The following is a 24,529-nucleotide window of genomic DNA, read 5'->3' as shown; positions in this document are numbered from 1 at the left end:
GTCCTGAAAGGAGTTACAGAAGCTTTTCAAAAGCTCTTTTTTCTCAGCTTCTGGCTAGAGAACTTTCCTCTGTCCCAGTATAAATCTGCTGCAAAGGCATTTCTCATTCCAGATCTTTGAAGTGGTGTGATTCCTGAACAGCAGTACTTGGAGAGAGGGAGGGGGAACTACTCAGACAAGGTCTGTGAAACGTACCAATTGGAGAACACTAATCTCAGAACATAATTTAAAACAGAGAAAAAAAGATGATCACTTTTTTGTGGAACAGGACTAATACAGTCAGCTCTAAAACAGCATTGACTTTGGAAAGGCTCAGTTCACCAGGTGATGGTGACAACAATGACAGAATATCTGCAGTGATGAAGTAAGCAAGGGAGTTGAACAGCTGGAATTTCCCAACTCTTCTGCAAAAGCCCTAAGAACAGGTGCTTATTTCAACTCATGCCAATGTGGGATTCGCTAAGAAACAACATTCTTACTGTACTTTTAAAAAGGCTGACTGTGAACCTCTTCTGACTCTACCAGATAAAGGAGTATTCATAGAGGAATTTCATTTGACAAATACTTCTACCTGCTTATGGAGCTCAGATCTCGAAGAGCTTTGCACCCCTCCTTCAGAGGAGAGAAAGATAGGGTAGGTTGTTTTGTATAGGTTCTTTATCATGTCTAGAGTTGTTTTAGCCTTCACAACAGACTAATACTCCATTAACATAGGGTTTGGATGCTTTAAGTTAAAAAAGCATATAAATTTTGGAAATAAAGCTTACAAACTCGGAGTTCCTCAAATGTATCTAAATACCTTCATTCTGGAACTTTAAGCTAAATCAGATTCTGAGCCGAAATATTTTACAGTATCCATTTAAGATAAAAACATGGTTTACAACAACATTAGAGAGGAGGTCACTACAGTGTTAGCCAAGCACAGGATCTCTCACCTCTGTGGAGCTCTGGTGTTTACTTTATGAAGCCAAGACTCCAACACTCTCAAGTGCTGCAAGAAAAGTGAGCTGCAATTGTATCCCCCTCCACATGGCACACGAAAAACTGCAGCTACTCATAAGGGGTAAGATTTAGTGAGAAATGTTACTGGATACTCAGGACTAATATTTGCTAAAGCACTGAATCATCAACAGGGCTTCAATGTAGCTCTCCTAACACAGAGGTTGTGTTTGCCGTGTTGCGGTTTGGTTAAATGCCTCCACCTTCAGGTCTGGTCAACTGAAAGATATTTCAGCTCATGCTGAGTTTGAAAAGGAAGCCAGCAGCCTGGGAGAGCAGGAGCATCTGCACTGCGGGCATGAGCGATGAGACACACAGAGCTATTGATCACCCCTGTTTTGAGGTGCTTCTGCCCTGCCTTGGGAATAATTACCTCAAGATCATCTGTCCAACCATCCGAGTCAAGCTGTGATTGAGCTGAGCAACCTCCCCTGAAACGGAGAAAATCAGTGGCTGAAAAAACACACAATTTTGTTTCCAAAGACAAATGTTCAGAGTCTGTTATTGACATCCGTAGGAACTGAGTCATGAAAGGGATGGGGTCAGGCAGAGTGCCAGAATCACTCACTGCTCTCAGAAGTAAGTAACAGCAGCAGAAGTTACATATTCACACCCCATTTCCTCCAGCATCCTTTGAGATTTATTCTGCCAGGTAATCAAGAACTTGCAACCTGCATATTGTCTAGCTAGTAATTTGGAAAAGGAAAAGGAGTGGCCTTAATCAAGGGTCAGAAAGTCTCCTCTCACTGCAACCTGAAGAGGTAGCAATATCTGGCCCACCAGCATGGGTCTTCTAAGCCCAATTCTAGGCCCAGTTTGAATTTTGTAAACATAGAATAATGTAAAATGTAAGGTCACTTACAAAACCACCCCCTTTTCTTCCAGGAGTTGAATAAGAGGCAATAATTGGGACCAAGACCTGCTAAAGAAAGAAAATCTGAATTGTGTACTTTGGTTAATGCTGCCAATGAACTTGGAAGAGCTTCCTGGAGCTGCTTTTATAACTACCCAGAAGAACTTCACTCTTCAGCACACGTGCCCTGCAGAGTTGCCAGTGGACCAGGAAACACTTCAGTTTCCAGCCAAGCCGCTGAAGCCAGCCCAAGATGCTCTTCTTCAGTACCTTTGCTCATCTGTGCAGGAAGGCAGAAGCACACCATGAGCTCTTATGTTAACAAAACCCCATAGTTTGAGAGCAGACTATTTGTTTTAAGTCTCTTGCTGTAGAAGACCTAATCCAAAACCTGCCCTTTGTCAGCATGGGCTTCAAGAGTCTTTTTTTTTTTTTTTCCCTAGGGCCACATGCTGCCCTCTCGTGGGCATCCCTGTGGTTTGTAGCCCACTCACTGCCTTGGCCCAGCCCTGAGCCCCGTGTTGCAGGCAGCAGAAACAGGACAGAGAGCTGCAATCTGCCAACAGCCTCAGGAACAGCAGCTTCATGTAAGCCACAACCACCTATGCCTCATCACCACAGCTCCCCAAAAACCTCAGAATTTTCTTTATTTGAAGCCATCCCCAATATGCCATGAAAGAACAGACCCTGGGAGGTGCCTGAGAGCTGTCTTGAGCCTCTTATGTGAAGGTGTCCCAGAGCATAGGATCACAGCATTCCTAAGCCAGGCTATTTTCTCCATCAGAGTTTACTTCTCCCTTAATGCACGTGGAAACACATCTTGCTGGGAAAATGAACTATGGGCCCTTGTTATCCTCTCCAAAAGCAAATGGTCAAGTTGGACATGTGTCCTGTACAGAGCTGGGACAGGTATCTGTAATGTGCTTATTGCAGCACTGCTGTGTGCATCTCATGCCATGGGCACTGGCTGAGGGGTTTCTGGGCTAGCTGGGGAAGATAGCAATGCCTGCAGTGTCGGGCATTCAGTTCCTAGAGCTAAGCTTCCTTCTTCCACTGAATGGAGGTGCTGTTCTCAGCATGGATGAGCCTTTTCAGGGTTTTATTTTTGTAAGTTTGCTGAGAGAATTAGCACCTACAGGAGCTGGGGCGCAATAGTTCTGCTATGTAAGCCAGACAGGCCCCCTGAGCACTTTTCTGCCAGTCCTGTTTTAAATAGCTGGTACCTCTCAACTTTTCCACACAGCTCCTCACATCACCACTACATCAGTAACAGCAAACGGGGGGCCACCCAAATTCATGAGCATGGCTGTCTCTCAGACAGGCTTGTTTGCTGGACACAGAGATGCTGAATTTCCTATTTTCTGGAGTGATTTCTTGATTTCTGCATTGAACCCCAGAAAAATCATGTTCCCTTACTCTTACCCTGATCTGCCATCCACAGCTGGGTTTTACTCCAGGCAGCACCTCCAGGAGACAGCTGTACAGGCATTCTGCAACAGGTGACAAGACACGTGGAGCTACAGAGCCTGGTCACAAAGCACAGAGAGGGCATGAGGCAGATGGTGGTGCTAATGCAGTGACAAACAGTTCCTCACCTCTAAATACAGAGCAAAAGCTGTGGCTCCCTGCTGCATCACACCAACAGCAAATCATGCAAAAGTAAGGACTTTCACTGATTTTTATTTTTTTTTCTGATCAAGGTGTTTTTTGCGGTTTCCTTTCGTGACAGCCATTGCACATGTGGTTTTCTTCTTGTCAAATACACTCATGTGTAATACATATACACACACAAATGTATGTGGGCATTTATCATACCTCTACACTTCTGACACCAGAGTCATCACAGGTAGAAAATTTCTGGACACATGATTAACATCCATGTTCAAATATCTGCATTGACTATTGAATAAACTTCCCAGTGTAAAAAGCAAGCTTGGTTGCATTAGATCATGTTTAGCAGCTAGACACTGTAAAGGAGGATTCCTTAATGAATTCAGTATTTATAGAAACGTTCAACAAGGAAAAAGATTTTAAGGTCATCTTTTCTGACCTGTTTTTTTTCATTGTGTACTAAACAGACTTTACTTCATGGACTTCAAAAAACTTTCTATTCAAAATCGTTTAATCAGAGCAACAGCTGCACTAACATATATAAACTGATTTTTTTTTTTTTTCTTTTTTTCCATCTTAACACTTCAGGTGGTTTAATAAGGTGGTTTAAAGGAGTAACACACAAAGTCATACATAATTTTCAGACTCAGAGAGAAATTAGATGAACTGACCTTCTGAGAGTGGAACCTGCCCCTGGAATACTCTCACTCTGTTTTCCCCACAGGTGCTGAATTTGCATCCCAGCTCAGAAGTGTTGTGGAGTGGCAGTAGAATATATGTTGTGGAAAGCAGCTCCACAACAGACATCAAAACAGTATCAAAAATTATTATAGATCAACAATTTGTAATTTCCTATGATCTAGTTCTATTAGTCAACTCCAAAAAATGAAGTCAGTGGATTTAATGAAAAGCTCTGATGAAACTGTGGTATAATTTTAGGAATGTACCGGTAACTTGTCTTAACATAGGTTTTCACCTTGGTTTAGTTTGGGTTTTTTCATTATTTTAATGTTCAAACAAGGGAGTTCAGGGGTGTTTCGTTTATTTTTTGAGAGAAAAAATAAATCAGATTAATCTTTATAGTAATAAAATAATTTGGAGTTACTTTTAGCTTATTCTGTCCTCAAACAGCCCAATTGACTTCAGCTTGTCATATAGGAGAAGTTTTTAGAATAATTATTAGAATACCAGGATAATTCTGGTATTATACTAGCCAGAAATATGTGTACCACTAAATATATGAAGAACAGTATCTTTATGGGTAGAGATGCAGACTAATAGTATATTATATGAAACAGAAAGCTATGGCAATCAGATGTTCCCAGGATAAAGTCTGATGTGCAATGACTTGCTACACAACCACTAATTTTGTCAGAAAACTATTATATAGTACAGCAAATACAACTAAAAATACTACCCAAGGTTTTCATGCAACTAAAAGTTCACTGGTTTATTTCTCTTAGTAACGATCTGAAATATTTTACATTAATTTACAATCATGAAAAAGATCCTTATGCTTATTTCATGTAGGTGACATTAAGTCATCCAGTTAACTCTAATTATTATTTCAAAAGTTAAATCTTTTTTTATAAGGTTAAACATTTTTTAAATGTTTCTTGCCAAAATCATAACATCGGTCTACAACGACACAGAAAGTAGAAATCAAAATTTCTACAGAGCCACTACCATTACTATGAAAATACAATGCCAAGTGTTACAACAGTTTTTCCAGTATTTAAAATGGCAAAAGTTTCCTCTTTGCTTTTTACTGTATACACAGGATCTACAGAGTAAAAGGGGACACTTTAGAGTCAAGGGTAACAGAAGTGCTTCCGAATCATTTACTTTTTATGTAGAAAACCAACAGGGCCGTGGAGCAAAAAGGATTCTTCTTCAAAAGAGGGCAGGTTTTTCTCCCAGCCTCAGCCCAGACACCACACTGATTCACTCCTTCCACAGAAAAGGATGAGCATGGCCCGTGCACACGGGGGCAACAGAGAAGCAAAGTTGAGATCCACTGTACTGACTGGAGCAGAGATGCTGGTCCCAGAGCAGCAGAGCTGGAACAGACTGCCCACAGGATGAGCTGCAGGGCACCGAACCCAGAACCCAGACAGAAAACTCATGCATGGGGCAGAAAAGCCCAATGTCACTGATTTTAAATATCTGGATGTTTCATCACTTTTTCTTGAACCCCTGTGGCAAATACCCTCTGACTTGTGTGTCACTCAGAACCTGAAACAGAATTGTTCAGATCTGCAGCCTTCTAGAGGGGGAACACAGCAAGAACTGGCTTGCTTCCCTTGGCAGAGAGCACAGCACAGCCACTCTGCTTGGCCCCAAGGCTGCCATCCCACAGTCCTCTCCCCACAGTGCCCCACCAGCAGACCTCCAATGCACACAGAGCAGAACCACAGCACCTCATGGGAACTCACTAACCTGCCACAGAAACCTACAAGCAGTCCTTGAGCTGGAGCAGAAGCTCCAGAACAACCAGCTAGGTCACAGTCCTCCCTACTCTTGACTGCATCACAAGCCATTTGCCTCCTCCTCCCCCCAGAGGCAGCAGCAAGAAGGCGGCAGCATCACATCTCCCCAGGTGAGAGGCTCTGACCCCCAGCTGCAGCCTCAAGCCTCCACACCTTACCTCCACTCCATGAGCAGGGCTGCACGGCCTCTCATGCCACAAAACAGGGGGTTGATATTTCACAACAGCTCAGGAAGGCTGCAGACAGCAGTCATTTGCTCCAAAACCATGTAGGGAAGAGGCTCAGACCCTTGCTCTTGATGAGGGTTTCATCTATCACACTATGGATGTGGTATTATTCACATACAACAGTTAAATACCACATTCCAATGCAAAGAAACCCAGAGAGATTTGATTCCACACCCTAGGAAAGGAAGCATTTGTTCTGGCTAAACTGCAAAATTTCAGTGGCTTTTCTAAGGGGCAGACAGAGGAAGCCTGGGAGCCACTGCACCAGTGGGCTCTGCCCGTGACCGAAAGATGGAGGTGGTGAGTCCACCTCCAAACTAGAGGGACTGAGGCCATTTTCCATCAAGACAGAAGGCCCAGAAGGTACATTACACCAAGGAACCAGTTTGCATGGCCAGAGGACAGTGATGTAATGTAAGTGTGGACAGAAAAGTGCAGAGACAACGTTTTGATTAACACAGTTCTCCCTACAGGCCCTTTCAGAATAACCTTCTCTCACACAACAAACACAACCTGAGGAAAAGGACACAGAGTCTGGGAATCTTGAACAGCATTTTGCCAGAGAACCTTTTGTGGACACAGGCTGATTGAGGAGTATCTTGTAGGTCTCTTTCTCTCCAGCAAGACAGGGAAAGCAGCCATTCTTTGCTCAACAAGGTCACTGTAAGGTGCTCAGAAAAGATAAGGAATATAAAGATTGAGGCTCATGTAAGAACTTTATACAGGTTTAAACAGATTTACATGAACATAATTTATTCAAAGCCTGCATTTAAAACAGGGTTTGTGTGTCCAACTGCAGGTGCCCAGGGGACAGAATCTCATACAACTTGGAAGAGCCAGGGGCCTCATGCTGTACCAGGCCTATTCACAGGGAGAGCACCAACATTTAGCAAAAAACCTGTTCTCTTGTAACATCAGCAGCCAGCCCAAAACAGAAACGTCCAGTGGGTCAGGGTCTGTTTTTATTCTGGTATGACTCCATTTAAACTAATAGCTCATTAGCATGAATACAGAGTGATCCAGACCCAGAGCATCCAAACTAATACTCAGCCCTTTGCTTATTCCTCCATAAGCCTCATACAGCATACAATTCAGAGAAAAATTACACCTTGTGCAATTCTTGGACTCACTGCTTTGGACTAAAACTATTTCAACCTTAGCTCTGAATTTCCTGCATAGCAAAAGTTAAGAGAGACATCAATCTTGTTCTCACTTTCAGCAAGATCAAACATGAATCCAGCTTTGTTGAGGTAATGTGCATTAATGGTAGCCCGGAGTTCATCCCAAACCACACTACTTTGTCTGTCTGTCCTCATTAGCTTTTAGAGTTAATGATGAAGCAACAGGGCAGAGCTCTACAAACTTCTGCTTGGCACCAGTCAATTAAAGAAATTATAGACAGTCTCTAATTCAGAGACCCATTAAGTATCTTTGGTACCCAAAAGATATTGTCTGGAAAGGAATCAAAATTATGTTCACCAAAATATTTATATTAGCCGAGAAAGCCAAACTCTGCCAAGAACGGAGCTGGCAACCTTCCCTGGAGTTTCTCTGCTAGTCTGTAAACACAGAAAGCAGCCCCACCTACCACAACCCCTCCGTGCATGCCCAGGGCTGGTTGGTTAGTTTTTTAAGTACAGTGCCAACTATTTGTAAGGCCTCAAAAATCTGGAAACTTTAGAGCGCAGCAGTCGGATGAAGGATCTCGGGAACATCTCTCTTGACTCTTGGGCTGTGTACTTGAAGTAGTTCTGTGGATGTGCCAACACATCAAACAGTGCTTTTATCAGTTTCTTGTCCTAGAAAAAGGAAAGCAGATGTTGCAGTAATTCCACAGACTAGCTAGGGTCAGAATTAGAAAAGCTTCATGACTGATTAACTCATAAAAGATTATGGGCATTTTACTTTTCAAGTATTAATGTTTCAGGGACTCAGAAATAAGTGGAGCAAGGATGACATTCAGCCCCCTGAGAAGGCACAGGAGTTCCACAGTTAACATTCACAGCACCAGGATTTCCCCGCTCCTCGTACTTCGAAGAACATCAAATCAAAACAACAAAATTACAAAACGCAAACCAAACAAACACTGAATTTGATATCTAGCAAAAGAAAGGTTTACTTAGGATGACATCCACCCAACTTGCCCATGCAACTGTCTCCTAAACGAAGTCTCAGAAGTTAAATACACAAAGCGATTTTTTTTTTCCCAAGGAAGAAAAGCCCTTGTTAATCTACAGGCTACAAGTAGCAGCACCAAGTGCTTCTCCAAGAGATTAAATCCCATGTCCCTCAGTTTGCTCCTCTGATTCCTTCCAGTACAGCCTGCATAAGTCTCAAGGGACTATCTTCACCACACATTTCCCTAGTAGGTCTGACCCACTTGTAGTCTCCCTGGTCTCACTTCCATTGCTCTGCACCATCAGGATGTGCTGGTTCATCCCACTCCCCTGCAGCAGCACATCCCTAGCACACCAAGATGTGAATCTGATGCAGAGCAGAAGGCAACCTCTCTGGCACAAGATAGTGTAATTTTCAATCAAACCCAAGAAGTTTTGTGGAAGAAACATACCTTAAGTATTTCTTGATGATTTTCAGATGCATAAAGTCTACCATCCCGAACAATGTCTTCTATTAGTTCTTGGTAATCCTCTGAGGGAAATGCACAAGAGAGTCATTTGCAGGTTCACTTCACTTACATACTCAGTACTTCCTGTGGTTACACACGTAAACCCTACCCCCAAAAGAACCAGTGGTTCTTGGCCCTCAAATTAGTACTCAGAAAATATTCCAAATACTCTTCTGTAAAGAAATGACAAATACTGTTTACTGTGAAAGCAGTGCACTCTGCTGAGCTGCTCAGCATCCATCTGTCAAAAGCAAAAGCCATTCTAATGCACCCAGCATTGCAGTGCATGCTGTAGCCAAGCAGCCTGCTTGAAACCAACTGCACTGCAGGGGCTCATCTGTAAATACTCACAACCTCTTATTGACTTTTTTCTACAGTAAGAAGGACAAAAATAAAAAATAAGTAAGAGAATGATGTCATAAAAGGCCTCTGGTCAGTCAAAATTAAAATGCTACAAAAGGAGAAGTTTTCCATGAAAAAATAGTTATCTACTGTTAATGTAATTGCAGACCACCACAAGGATGACTCCTCCACAATTAATCCAGTGTGAGCAGAGACATGCCACATCATTTTTACTTCACTTAGGCTGTAGTGGAAAGCCTCAGCTCCAGTTTCATTCCTGGTGACTCTTTGCCCCTTGAGCCTTATTTCAATATAGATATTTTGCTCTCTGTTACTAGATCACAGATGGTAGCAGCAACATGATCAATCAGAAGCACTTGGGCTCTGCTTAGTTCCTAATGGGGTGCACTTTGTTGGTATCTGAAGCAACCCAGGACTGGAAAGGCACAAAAATGCATAAAACCCAGATTCTAGTTCAGACTTCTGCATTGTGCCCAGAATCCCAGCTCTTGGTTCAGGTCTTTGGAAGACTGGAAATACAGTGACACTTGAGTCACACCTGCCCAGCTGCCAGCACCCCCTTACCATCATATGTCACATAAGGAACTTGGAATCCTCTGGCACTATTCCCTTCATTTGACTTGAACTGGATCCACAGCTTCTTAGACCTTGAAGTGAAAGCTATAGGGCGTTCGTAGGTTTGACAGGTTTCATATGTGGTCACTGAATTGGAAGAAGCTTGCAAAAGAAAACACAAAAGAGGTGGTTATCTGACAATGATTTATACCAAAGAACAATCAGAAAATAGGTTAAACTACCATTATCTATAAAGCTTACTGGTGCTAAGAAAACTCAAAATGTAGCAGGACATCAATGAGTGACTTCTTGGTCAAGGAATATTTTCCCATTTTATAAAAAACAATTTGAAGGATGTGCTTATCCTAGAAACTGAAGCTATATATTCACCCATTAGGCAACTGAAGGGACTAGCAAGCATTTAATCTTTCCTAACTCAGGCTAAAATTGCTTAGCGTAATTCAGAACCAGTTAGCTTGGAACATCTACATCTTAACATTTCTCTTGGACTTCACTTACGTATCATAGATTTGCATTTTTGTTTCACCTGAACCTGTGGAGCAGCATTACCAAATAAGATTTCTCCATCTGTCATTTAAAGAAATTTCTCCTTAAATAGAGGCCAGCCAGCTACATTTAGTTTATGTAAACAGCAATGAATGTGACAAAGCTGTGTTGCACACTGAGATAGATACCATATGCCTGAGCAGAAGTTTCAGACTTACAGCTCTTTCTCATCACCAGGTAGTCTCCACATTCATCTTCTATTGGTAAAAATATTTCTGGAACCACAATCAGAATACGTCGCTTTGGTGGTGGATTAATATTCCAAGTGCACTCAGTGTTTGCAGGATAGTCCCCAGGATAGTTTGGTGATTCAATATATCCAGTGTAATCTCCCAGTTCACCTCCACATTGTCTATCTGAAAAAACAATACAATATGCAAGACAAGGCAAATTGAGGTCATCCTACAGCTCTCTCCACAGTCACTGTCAGAAACAGCACATGAATGACAGACACACAAACTGTGTCATGGCTGAAAAGATTTAACAGCAAAACCCAGAATTACCCAGCACTAACTGGCAAGACAGTAATCACTTACCTTAGCAAGAATGATGGAAACAGTTTGCAGAAATGGCCTCTCATGGACCTCACTGAGCCATGCAGGATGAGAAGCAAGCAGGCAGCAAAAGAGGAGCAACACCACTGCCTTCTCTCCAAGCTCCCTGGAGCAAAGCTGAATGTTGCCCTTAGGGCCACTTTGAATATTAATGGACCACTCTTTCATTTTTAAGACGTCATTAAAGCCATCTTAATATACTTACTTTTGCACTGTGTTATATTTGTTGACCCATCAAAATCAGTAGTGGTGTTTCCAGGGCATGCAATGCAGTAATTTTGTCCAAACTCAGGCTGGTACGTCCCAACTGCGCAGCGAATACACCGATGAGTAGTGGTGTTGTAAAAATGGCCAGGTGAACACTGAACTGGAGGGTAATTAAATATGCAGTATGGTTTTAAAAGTGGCAGTAGCACATTAGAATGTGATTTTATGCATGTTTATAGGACCTAGTATAATTTCAATAACAGAAGTACCATAATCATAAACTAAGAAGGCAATAGAGCAAAGGTAATTGAACAGATTTTAGTTTATCAGGTCATTTTGTGCAGGTTCAGAAGTCCCAAATGAACCATTATAGAGCAGCTCTGGGTGGAAGCAGCAATAAAAGATATGAGGGAATGAGAATAATCACCGTGATGTTATAAACAGGAGACCAAGTAGAACAGTGTGTCTGGCTACTCACAGTTGACTTGGGAGATGAACTGTCTATGGAAATAGTAATTAAACCTTCCTTTGATGCCAGCTTATGCCAAGCAGCACATGTACTGCTGCTGCATCCTAGCATGCCCCTGTAATATATATATGTATGTATATATACATATATATATCAGCTCACAACTAGCACAGACAAAAGACTTTGGCCTTCTCCAAGTGGCACATTGCATCACTAGTGACTAAACTGCTGTACTGCTGCCTTCTCTCACGATCTCACACTATCCTGCACCAACAGGCCCTGACTCAGGGTACAGCCACCTCCACCCGATCTGCTGCCACTTTATTTCATCACATCATGCAAATCATCCCATTACCTCCACACATCAGCTATAACTCTCACAGGGCTTGCAAAGAGCACGTCCTGCATCACCAAAGCAAGATCCCATTCTGACATACAAAATCTTTCAATATAACAGATTTTATGGAAGCTTTAGACAAGAGATAGACATAAGGGGAAAAAATCCTTTCTGGCAGACTTGCAACTTTTTTTCTAGTTCCTCGCATGCATACTGAAGACTTTTTTCTCTCATTGCAATCAGAGAATATAGGACCCCAAACAGCTTTGCTTACATCTCTAATATGCTTCTTTTAATTTGATTTTGCTTAGCTATTCTACATCTGTACCTATGCCCATCATTATCTGTACTGAAACCTGACAGAAAGCAGTCAAGAACATCAGACATATATTATCTTTTCTGTTAACTCCAACACCACCTTGCTCCTTTTTCCTTGTCTTTATTGTCTGTGGGACTAAAAAAAATTAAACATTTCCCTATTCCTTTTACATCATTTGACAAGTTTACCTCTGTCAGCTCAACAAATAATTTACTACCTTGCCTTTCTAGGGTAGTTTCCTGTGCTGCAGTCTCTTTTTTTCTATTCCTTTTAAGCTCTGCTTACTCCCAAATAACTCTGGTCTTGCTGAGCTTTGTAAGCTAGCCCTGGCTGGGGGCCTTCCCTTCATTCTCAACCCCAGTCCAAATGCTTCAGATACAAGTTCCAAATAGTTCTTGCATCTGTGATTTCCATGTCTCATGTGGCCTCTTGCACATGCAGATCCCAGCACTCTTCATTCCACTTAAGCAATTCCTTTAATCTCCCCTCTAATTTGAAAACAGCATCATTTATAGACCTGCTTTTGTTTATATTAAATAAAACTGAAGTCAGTTCCTCTTATCTTGATCCAAGGTTTTTACATGGGTTTTTTAGTGCTTTAACTTTGCAAAGTAGTATGAAACAACAGCATTTGTAGATTCAGTGATTCTTCACTGAAGAAATCGATCAGCTATTACATAATTACCAGTAATATTAATTCTTCAGCCATACTGCAAAATTCCTCTAGTATGTTGCAATTCTCAATAGGAAACATATCTCAGACACAGAGATCTCTTAATCCAAACCACTGCCAAATGTTTGCATCAGAACCTTATTTCTATTCCTTATTTCTACTCTACAGAAGTAGACCTTCCATTAACACTTTTTCTTCAGTTGTGTTTTTGATGTATTGTTCTGTTACCTCATGCTTTAAGATACGGAGCAAACCACTATATTGATTAACACTTCATCTGTCTCCATACAGATACATTTTTATTAGCTTTTTGAAAGACAATGGCATAGATGTCTTTCAGCTCTTTACATTCTAGATAATTAAGAAACTAAGACGCTAATTAAATTCCTTAATTTTAGAGGTACGATTCCCACCTGATTTTCACTCCTGTGAGGAAAACCTTGGGAGATGACTGCATTCCAGTTCCACTCTGACCTAATTCAGAGGGCTGTCTGAGGCACTGCAGAGTTAAGCTGAATGCTAGATTTGCAGGTATAACCCAGGGTATCCAAGCCAGTTTTTCATTATAATCATAAAGAAACTATATTCTTACTTATCCTCCAGGACTGCAGTTCCCTCCTTCACATTTTCATATTGCTGTGGAGCTCAGACCTGACAGATCAATGAGGCATACTGATGGATTTTTTCTTGAGACTTCTTTTCTCCCTGACATTCCTTCACATATCACCAATTTCACTGACCAGCCTCTGTATATCCCAGCCCCTACTCAAGCCTTGTGTAAAAATCAGTTATAAAAGGAACTGAGGCTTTACTGAGTTTCCTTGCAGGCAAACCAGGCTAACCAACTATGAGACCCCTGGAAGGAAGAATCAATGAAAAGAAAATGACCCTTCTTTGAATGCCCCACTTGTAGCAACAGCAGTTACTTTTGCCTTGAGCAATGCAGTTCAACAAATAATTCTTGACCTTACCTTTGGTCTCACAGTCCTGAAACAAGGATGCACTGCTATGTCTTGTTGTTAGACCTCCTCCACAGGGAAAGCAGGATACTCTCCCAGCTTCAGGCTGGTATGTTCCAAGGGGACATGGCAGACAGGGTTTGAAACCATCAGAAGAATATTCACCTGGTGAGCACTGATCTAGAAGAGGAAGAACACACACTTGCTTTAACCTGCATATTGAAGCTGAATTAGTGAGCCTGCACAGGACCTGAAACCAGAGAGTAAAACTGCCCTCTGTGCTTGGGAAGCAGGAGCCAGGATTTCAGACCTGAATGCTAGGAACAGGCAGAACTTAACACATGCACTGTACCATGTAGAAGCGAAACACTCTGATAAACTCTGGTGCTAGTGAGCTCCTCTGTGAGCTGGAATGGATTTCCTGCTTTGTAGCAAGGCTACACCAGACACGAGGCCTGTCCAGTACTCCCTTCATCTGTACAGTGCAATTATATAGTGATTATCTCCTTTTTTCTCGCTAAAGAACTCTTGGACTCCTCCTGAATGAAATTATTTAGTACAGAACCTGAGATGCCAAAAATGTACTTTCAGATTTCCATATTTTAATATTATGGAACATTCATAGGTCAAAACCATTGGTGTTATTGAATTGTGTGAAAACCTCCAGCACAATTGTGCAAATTCACTAAACTAAACATTAACCCAAAGATTTTTAAAGCAGAAATATTCTTGCCATTCCTCTGATACTGGATCTTGGACAAGGATTATCTGTGCACTATATTGCTATGTTCTGTATGGTGAATTGATAGCACTAACTCAGTGCAACAGATCTTACTTAAACACACACCTCAGTGTTATCTAACGAGCCCAGTAATATTATGTATATCTTTAAAGAATTCTGGTTTTCAAACTTTTCACAAAAGAACTGGCCTCAGCACCAGTATTTAATAATTACCCTGCTCTGGAAAGGCACAAAACACTGTTGCAGTTGTTCAGCTGTGCTGAAAAATTCTGTCCTTTTAAAGACCTGTTACGATAATAAACTGTTAGTTTTAGTTTATAGCTCCAATAAATCACTCAGTGAATAGCTGTTTTGTTAGGAAGTTAAATTGGCCTTGGCTTCATTTCAGGATATATGACTAACAGCAAGCAGGGGATTAACTACCGGTCATGATCAATGATGAAGAGTTTTGTTTATGGCTGATACACCGAGTGGAATAGTGAGTGTTCCTCCTTGGCTGAGAAATGAAACCCAGCAGGGTAAGCAATGCTCTGTAGCTTACCAGCTCTTGGTTCTAACTTTTTTTCACCACTCATCACTTCTGCTCCCACACTTTTCAAGCCTTTCCTCATTTTATAAACACTCCTCCAGACCACTCGTCTCTGTACTCTTTGTGCAACTCAACAAACACGACTGAATTAAGGCTTTTGTTGCAAGACTCCTAATAAGGTAGGGAAAAAGCACTGTTTACACTTCCACGAGCAGGAAAGTCAATCAAGGTTAGTAAACATGATTTTGAGAAATTACTACTGATTTCAGAAAACCAAAAGCAATGGTAAAGGCCGGTGCAAATCTTCTTCCAAGAAACTCCATGCCTGTGTGAAAAGTTGGTGCTCTGATTGGCCTCCCTAAACACTACCTGCTCTCTGCTATCTCCACTTAACCTACCTTTTTCCTTCCATGTTAATAATATGTCAAGTCTGGAGTGATTTGGGTTGGTTTTTTGTTGGCTTTTTTTTCCACTGGGGGGGTGTCTCTCCTTATTTTGTTTTTGCTTTGAGCAGAATGTTACTTTGAATTGACACATTTAACCTTCAAACTATACTTCAGGTTTCCTGAACTTGCTCAGTGGTCAGCTCTCAGAGATCAAAGGAAAGCTGTCCCAGGCAGGAACAAAACCCTCCACTGATGTGGAAACGTCACCTTTAAGAACTTATTCCATCAGATCTCTATTGACAACTGCATCACCTGCACCTTGAAACCACATGTTGTAAAATTGTAGTGCTCCCTATGGAATAAGGTTGAGTTAGTTTAAATCTTCCAGGATTATTTAGCAAAGTGCCTAATTTAAAAAAAATTTTAAAATATGAATTAAGGAAGTAAAGTTAAAAATATCTCCTCAGACATCACTGAGATCCTTTACTTGGGGTTTTCTTAGGTACATTGCACAACTGAATTCTGAGACCAAGAGAAAGACAAAGCAGATGCATCAGATGATCTGTTCCTGTGCCTCACTTCCACTGAGCTCCAGCTCAGTTTTGCTTTTCAGAATTCTGAGTCATAAGTTACTTGTCCTTCCTCATCCTGTTAAGTTTTATTAGGGCTTAAACCGTAACTTTCTCAGTCTGCATCATAGTACATCCCCCCAGTTCAGCTCACTAGCAACAAGAAAAAAAATATCAGGTCACTAATGTTTCCTGTAGGTTCAAAACTAAATCAGGTTGTCATCAGCTAGATTACTAAAAAATGAGCAAGGTGATACCAAAACCACATTTACACAATCATTAGAACCAATCATCTGTTCTGAGACATATCAAACACTTCAAGCCTTAATAGATTCTATGTGCATACAAGAAGAGAGGTTAATACTTTCAAGATACAGATTTAGCTATTTCCAGTCTGACAAACATCCATTATTCAATGCAAATATTAAAATTACTCCAAGTGATGCCTAAGCTTTAAAGTTTCAAGCTCTCATATATTTAAGTTTCTTCATAAAACTACATCAAACCAAGCTTTTCAGAGTGGTACAACTGTCCAGACAATTTGATCCACAATCACCTTCCCTGTAAACTGCTCCTAGTTCCTTCTCATTTTCCACCTAGAAATGTTCCAGACATTGCTACTGGTGCACAGAGCAGGGGTAATGAGGAAATCCTATTTAGAGGCCCAACAGCACTAACCAGGGCTCCATTTAGCATAACAGGCTTGGTATTAGATTCAATTATGGTAACTTTACTTACAGAGACATTATGTCAACACAGAAATCATCCAATGGAGATACATAGGTCTGTGTATGAAATCAGGATGACCCAAATGAACCTTCTCTTTAAATAAAAACAAAAGAATTAAACAAACAAAAAAAAGCCAAAAAATCACTCCAAGAAACACCTCTCAGAATTCAACATTTCCCTGTCTCCTGTTTAAATAAAACCAAAAAAAGTTTGAGGTTCATTTCACAAAACTAGGAACTTCATGGTCCCAACCTGACACATGGGAAACACCCAGATGAAACAAGATCTGAAAATTTGCAAATAATGACATTAAATCAGAGTTCCACTGGCTGACTTTGCCTTTTTTCAGAAGCCTGATTGTTTTTCTCCAAATGAACAAAAGAACCAATTGCCTCTTGCCGACTTCATTTCTGTAGCCACTGTCTGTCTTTCTCTTCAATACCCACTAAAAACCCTGTCTTGAGTTTCATGCAGCTGTTTTAAAGAAGGGGAAAAAAAAGTGAGAGCTTTTCTAATGCAAAAACAAGAAGAATAGGCAGGGGGCAGAGGGAGGGGTGAGGAGGGGCCCACAAGTAACCAGGATTAACAGTTACAAAGACATTTGAAGGCTCTTCCCCTCTTTTCAACACTTAGCCTTTGAGCATTTGCTCCTGTAGACAAATGCTGTAGTATCTCAGTAGCTGAGAAGGTGAACCTCATAAAGGAGGTCATGATCCACCAATTCACCATGTTCTTAAGAATGATGCCTTGACTTTATAAGGAAAATCACCAATAACTGATGCAAATTGATTCTGAATCGGCATCTTTTAAGTTATTGTGTTTTGGTGTTTCACACATTTAGGTCACATAAAATGGTCACAGATTCTGAGGATTTGTGTATTCAATCTATGATTTTCACAGAATGCAGGTTAGCAGAGAAGTAGCACCCTGCTCCCATTTGACAATCTGTTTCTTCTTGTCAGATTTTTATAAAATTGGAAAAAAAATTAAAAGAAACGTACAGTTCTCTGTTTTGTAACACAAGTGTTAATTGTAACAACTGCAAAGGCAAGCAGCACTTTGCTTGTCTCTTTAAATCTCTCTCTCATACTTTTATAATACTTGTATCATACGACATCCAAACATGAGATTTTGTATGAAATGCTAATATTTTATTTGTGCCCTCTAAACTTAGGGGACAAAACTGCTGAATGCTGAACAATGAAATACATCAATACCTCCCACACAAGATGAAGCTTCTCAGAATTTACATCAGAGCAGCTCCTGTACCAGTGCTGCTCATGCTTGCTGTCCTCTGAAGTGGCAGCTCTTTGGATAAATCTATTTGTGACTATTGTGCACAAGGGTTTGCTCACGTGCCCTTTTATGCAGCAGTCTCAGGGAATGGCATTTTTCATTGCTTCCTTCCATCTCCTAAAGTATTTGTGTATCCAACATAAAAAAATACCAAGTGGAACAGGCAAGGTGTACTTTCAACTCCGTGGGATGTGATCAAGGCATGACAGTTTTAAGCAATGAAAAAGTAGCTAAATTGCTTGGGTTTTTTCTCTTTTCCTCAGTGGAAAGTGCATGAGGACCAAAGGGTGCCAACAGACATTGGCTTCTCTTTAACATGGGGGTTTTTGTTAAATCAGTTCCTGACAAGTAGTTGCTACCACCTCAACAGTTGCTGCACTCAGATGTAACTCGTGTTTCAGACAGTGATGTGCCGGAAGTCCCCCGCAGCAGAGGACCAGTATAAGACCATCTGAAACAGCAAAGTTGTATCTAAGCTAGCTATAATCCAAGTATTTTGTTTTAAAGAATGCATTTAAAAACAATTAACTGCAATCTGCACTTTACTCATCAGCTGCATCACAGAAGCCCCCAGACTTATTGTGTTCCCTCACTGTTTCCTGCTCCTCTGGTGAGACTGAGCAAACTCCCTTTGCCAGAGTTCTCTTCCTGTCCAGAAACCACATTCACCATCTGCACTAAATGCACCTGCTGACCTGGCCTCTTTTGTGATGGAGTCAATTTCTCCCCACAACCATTAGCATGTTTAGATAAGCAGGGCCCCAACTCTACCCAGAAGTTCCCAGCAGGTCTGCAAAACAATCATATCAAACCAAATCTCAGCACCCTCACTCCCCAACACACATCTCTGAGTTAGCTTCCTCCACTCTGTTCCCACTCCATTCTCTTCTTCCCAGTCTATTTTTCTTGCCCCTCCTGACTGACTGGCAGGCAAAGCAGCAGCAGCCACCTCCCAGTGCTGCCTTTACCATCCACACTGGGACAATCAGCTTTTTCCAAGGAAATGAGGCATGTGTAACAACACTGCCTCTCTGTGTATTTTTATAACCTGCCAGCAAGTAAGTGAACTTTCTATCAAGCTTGTAGCAATCTGACAAATGATGAGAGCTTTCAAAGACAGTAAATTTCTGCATGTTTAATCTAAGTAAGTAGGGAACATGCAAATGCAAGACAGACCCTTTTAGCATCCATGTAAGTAAAGGGCTGTGGTGCAAGTTTCATCTCCTGTTCGATCACAGCAAATCTACACAAGATGTGGTCTGAGTACTTAAGCTGAAGAAAGGGTGCTTCACCTAGTGATTGCACCCTCTTAGGCATGAGCAAATGGAACACTCAGGCACAAGACCCACAGGGAGTCAGATCTTGTTCCACTGCTCACAGCAGTACCTGTTAGGATGTAAATTGTGGCATCAGTTCAGCAGCAGAAGAGGCTTGACTTTTACAAGTTGTTCTTCAAAACATTTGATTTCAATTTGCTCAGAGTCTCTGTTTTAACCATGTACAGGCCGTTTGTGCTCACCATCCCAGAGTTTTCCAGGCATTCTCCAAAAAACCCCTTTCTCTCTGTATTAGCACAGAAATGCCATGTAAGCTTTTCATTTGTAATGAGAAATTAAACTAGTTCTGCAGCTATCCAACAACAACAAAAAAATAATTGGTTGCTCCAATTCCTAACTATAACTTGTTAGGAACTTGTTTCCTCTATCTGCAGCATTTTTAGCTTACTCGTTGCTAGTTTTTCCAGATGAAATCACAAATGGCTTGAAAGCCACCCTATGCTCTGTACAATGGACTGAGGCTGAGTTGTTCAAAGCCTTCCTTGAGCATCCAGCACAACAGCTTGACAGCATCAATGTGAAGTCATCTTGATGAACTTTTCAAAGTTTTCCAGTTTTACTAGAATTTTACAAAAGAAAAAAAAAAAAGAAGAAAAAAAAAAAAAAAGAAAGAAAATAACTTAAAGCTTTTTTTTACAGAATTCCTGAGTAATTCCCTAGTCTTCTTGCTTGCACAGATGTTTTAGACACTAATTCATTCTTCTAGTCTATGAATCCATGTTTTCCCAGAGTTAGCAACACTAGCTTGGAAAATCTGTTCTGTGGCCAAAGACATCGGGCTGCTGGAAGATGTACTAATTCAATCTGACAATCATTTTAAAGGCTCACTGAGTCACAAAACCACCTACATGCTGCTTACCCTATGCTGCTTGAATTAGCTGTCATGGTTGTTAGGCCCTTGTTAAGATAACATCTGACCTCTCCTTCTTAACTTTTGTGCTTTGGAAGTACTCATTACAGGGCAGCGTTATGGTGGTGCCCTCCAGTGCCATGATAATTAAGATTTTTGTCAGTATTGGCCTATATATCCCCTACTTCTTCATGAATTTATAACTCCGTCTTGAAGATTCTCTGGAACTCTGAGCTTTAATGGTGAAAAGAATGTGATTGTTTAAAATCCTGATCAGTCTTTTCTTCGCAACAAAGGAGAGATGACCACAAGTTGAGGAACACAGTGTTACATTGGATATTAAATGCAATTTTAAAAATAACAGTGGTGATGTCAATGCCACTGGCTCCTGGTGTCACTCCTGCATTTCCAGGCTCTGGGCTTACTGTAGGCTGTGCATCAGCTATACCAGTGTGCAATGCACTGAGCCCTTACTCTGTAACACAGCAACTGCCAACAACAAATAGATGGAGGGACACATCTCAGTAGCACAGACAGTGAGCCCTGCCTCACACACATCCCTCCTCTCTCCTGGACAAGCATCCCATGACCCCCCCCGAGCTCACCAGGCCTGAGCAAACCAGTAAAACACACATGATGGTTTGTTCCCACTGGCTTACACTGACTTACCACATCTGTTACCCACATGCATCTGTCCTACGCCACACGACTGCTGTGGCTCCGATATCTTGAGAGACTTTCTGGCCACCTCGTGGTCCATGCCAGAGACCCGGATGCGGAACTGGTCCCTGCTCACCGTCTTCCGAAGGGTTCGGATGGTTTTACGGAATCTCTTCTCAGTCTTTTTCCGAGCACAGCGCACATCGCACGTGTCTGAAAAGTATTAAGAGTGAAAGCTACTGTAAGTGACCGTGCACAAAAATCCACCCAGTTCAAGAGACCAATCACTGAGAAAGCAAATTCTGTGAACAAGTCTGAAATTCTTAAGGGCAACATCACCCGGCTAGAAGGAAATTACTCAGATCGCAAGACTTTAACCCATGGGTAGCTCTTTGAAATTATCCCCAGCCCTGAATCTTTTTGTAGCATTAAAATTCATTTTCAAAACAGGAGATACTTTTTTATTACCATTTTGCATACAGATAGAAGTGAAAAATACAGAAATTAAGGAGCAAACAGCAAGAAGCTTCAAACTGCACCTTGGGTTATTTCCCAACCAACCTGTCACCTCCTTTTGGCTTGTTTCGAGCTCAAAGTCCGCAGTGATAAAAATTTCTTTAGTTGCTGTCATTCTACTGAGGGCTCCGTGAACTTTCTTGCCAGAGCTGCATGTTAGGTTTACATAGTGGAAGCTCTCCAGTACCGAATTTTGTCTCTCTGTATGAACAAAATTAAAGGAAGCAAGAACTTGGCCGGCTATGTTATTGAGCACTCACCAGTGCTCAGCACATACACTGCCAGGAAGAGTTAAAGGGGAGCAAACAATACAAACAGTCTGGCCAGTTTATCAACTGGTACCCCCTCACACAGAACCCTGCCCACAGGGCACCTTCAGATGCTGAGCCTCTGGCACCAAACAGGGGTTTGAGGAAAGATTCACTGCCAGGATGAGAGCCTGGCTGCAGTGCTCAGACCCCTTCCCCTGGGTTTTGCTAGCAGGTTCTAGTGAGTTGCCTTTGCACTACACAAAGCATCCTAAAAGCAGGACACTGCCTGCATCAGGCAGGCTACTCCAGGGGAAAAAAGTTTCACCCATATGAAGCATGTGAAAAACATGTTAGCTTACAATGGTGTTTAAGTTAAGTAGCAGCTGCATACACAGGACATTTGGAGTCCATTTGCAAGGTTTCAATGAGGAAATCAAATTTAGTTAAAGACAACACCCCAAATAACCTTTGGTTCCAGAGTACATAACCCTTCACTGAGCATTGAGTGTAGTTTCTCACTGTTACTCTTCTAAGGACAAGCAATGCTGATTCACCAAATTGTTTAATGATTTCTTCCCCCAGCTCCCCCCTTTGGTTTTGTTTTGTTTTTGTTTTTTAATGTAATCCTCCTCATTTTCTGCTCGCTTTGTACATTCCTAGGCTATATTTTCTGCCTTAGATCAGATGGAAGAGATGACCACCCTGTGTCCATCAGGGGCTGCTGAAGTATAAAAGGAAGACAAGAGAAAAGAGGAATAACCCTTTGGCAATACAGTTACAATAAAAGGCTGGGAAATTCTTCATTGAGGTATCAGACAGTAAGAAATGGAGAGAACAGAAAGGTGAGAAAGGAAAGAACAGAAAGAAAGGATAAAGAGAGAAAGAAGAGAAAGAAAAGGAAGAAATCAAAATAATGAAAAGAATGGTTGATTTTACTGTGAATTTATTGGCAGTGCTACAAAGAAAAAAGGAGGAGGACTTTACTAACAAGACTGTATGGCTGTCACAGAGAAGTCCTGTGATCCAAAATAACTATTGCAATAATAGTGGCTGGGAAGGAGTGTGGTTCACTATGTTTGCTGTCCTCTTTGCATTGCTTTTGGTGTATGTTGTATCTGGAGCATACTTAACAACCCCTGAGCTATCGTTCTAACCTGCTTACCTGAATTTTTATATTCATACCTGGTATCATCTGTTCCAGACCTTCTTGAAACATCTCAGTCTTTTTCAAGCTACATTTTCCTTCATTTAATTTAAAGGTTACACTTATCTTGATGGCTGAAGTATCTTCAGGAAGAAACAATGATGTTATTTCAAAAAAAGGAATAGAAAATTCAAATAACTCTAATGCTGCTTTATAATGATCATATCAAAAAATACACTTGAAAAAGCAGTCACCACAGAAAACCTAGAAATGCCAGCTTCCTTCTGCTGTGAAGCTGGTTCACAAATGGAAGTGGCACAAAGTGTGACAGATAATATTTAAAAATAAAAACTACAAAATAATGAGATCAAGTCCAGATTGGGTAAATCAAATAAAGGTCAGCTGAAATCAAAGGAAACTCTCCAAACCAGTAACCAGTACAGAATGTAGTTTTGTCTATATAAAATAACACCTCTTGTTTGCTTAGCTTTAAATGCTTTCTAAACTTTACTGTGCAACAGCTCAACCTAAATAATATTGTTTATAGCAAACACTGTCCAGATTGGATGTCTCAAAAGGGGCAGGACTCTCCTAGCCTAGCTGTTTATATCAGTACTGATGTTTTTCTTTTTCCTGCTGATGAAGCAGTGCAATGCAAATTTCCTGCTGTAATAATAAACTGCAATCCTGAGGAAGAGGAAGAAAAAACAGAGGGAGTATAACGGCGAGGGAAAACAAAGTCAATAGAAATAACCTTATTTCACAGTTATCTGTTAGAATAAATCAGTCAAAACATGCAACAGTGAATCTAGTTATTACCCAACCAGTTGGATGTATTTGTATTTTGCTGCTTTTTCTTAAGCTGAGATGACCTGCCACAGGTGAGGGTGTAGGCGTCTTGTGTTCCTAACAGACAGACCATACAAACAAACAGTAAAGACACAGGAACTGTGCACAGACTGGATACTCCACTAGCATAAAATACACTTTTAATTTGTTCATTGACGTTAACATTTTCACCTTTGTCAACAATGTTGTTTGTAAAATAGTCTACGTTCAAGCTTCTTGATTCCTGAGCAATTTAAAGGGTTTGGGAAGAAAAGCAGCATCTGTCCCATAAGCAGTGCCCCAGCCTGCATGCTGTGTCCTGTGGGCTTGGAGGGCTGTTCAGGCAGAATCTCAGACCCCACGCAGGGCTGGAATGCCCTCACCCCATTCAGCAGCAGCTCTCAGGGCCAATTAAGGAATGGCCCAGGGAGCACAGAGAATTCTGCCCTGTCCTCCCCAGCTTCAAAAAGACAGTTGTCATGAGAAGAGAATCTAAGGGTAGAGCAGTTATAAAAGACAAGGAAAGGGGGGCTTTCCTGGGACACTGGCAGGGATATAGCCTTCTATTATCTATAGTGAAAGAGGGAAGGTCTCTGTTGATTGTCTACCTCTAGGGGATTCCATAAGAGTTAGGAAGTTTGCTGCTCTTACACTCTCTATAGAATCACATGCTTGTTTTTGACTTACCAGAAAATACCTGGACATCCGAAGAGCAGCTTAAGAAGCATCTATTGCTCCCACCACTCTTGGTGCAGTGCAGCAGTACCTTGGGTGACATATTATCAGGCAAGGGACCCTTTGTCTCTAATTAGGATAAAAAAAATACTGACAGAAGTATAACATCCACTTACAGCAGCGTGCTGCTGCTTTCATAGCTGGTACCT

The 24,529-nt window shown here is 41.3% G+C and overlaps 1 protein-coding gene across 2 annotated transcripts in view; it reads right to left on the bottom strand.

Annotated features, from left to right (window-relative positions):
- Nucleotides 1-4,052: 4,052 nt before the first annotated feature.
- SCUBE2 (signal peptide, CUB domain and EGF like domain containing 2) overlaps nt 4,053-24,529 on the bottom strand; it is a 38,758-nt gene continuing 18,281 nt past the window's right edge. Inside the window, exons 12-22 of one of the 2 annotated variants that reach the window (XM_071761793.1) lie at nt 24,333-24,449; nt 23,637-23,723; nt 22,856-22,960; nt 21,468-21,623; nt 20,916-21,119; nt 13,821-13,988; nt 11,050-11,211; nt 10,449-10,646; nt 9,733-9,885; nt 8,749-8,828; nt 4,053-7,978 (exon numbers count right to left, since the gene is read on the bottom strand). In XM_071761793.1, coding sequence (XP_071617894.1) covers nt 7,826-7,978; nt 8,749-8,828; nt 9,733-9,885; nt 10,449-10,646; nt 11,050-11,211; nt 13,821-13,988; nt 20,916-21,119; nt 21,468-21,623; nt 22,856-22,960; nt 23,637-23,723; nt 24,333-24,449 — 1,583 coding nt within the window. In that variant the 3' untranslated portion in view covers nt 4,053-7,825. The remainder of the gene's footprint in view (nt 7,979-8,748; nt 8,829-9,732; nt 9,886-10,448; nt 10,647-11,049; nt 11,212-13,820; nt 13,989-20,915; nt 21,120-21,467; nt 21,624-22,855; nt 22,961-23,636; nt 23,724-24,332; nt 24,450-24,529) is intronic. The other variant, XM_071761794.1, reaches the window with a different exon arrangement.

Source organism: Heliangelus exortis, chromosome 18, assembly GCF_036169615.1.
Source record: "Heliangelus exortis chromosome 18, bHelExo1.hap1, whole genome shotgun sequence".
Lineage (NCBI taxonomy): Eukaryota > Metazoa > Chordata > Aves > Apodiformes > Trochilidae > Heliangelus > Heliangelus exortis.
The sequence above is the reverse complement of the archived record's forward strand: the minus strand, read 5'-3'. Positions and strand labels throughout refer to the sequence as shown.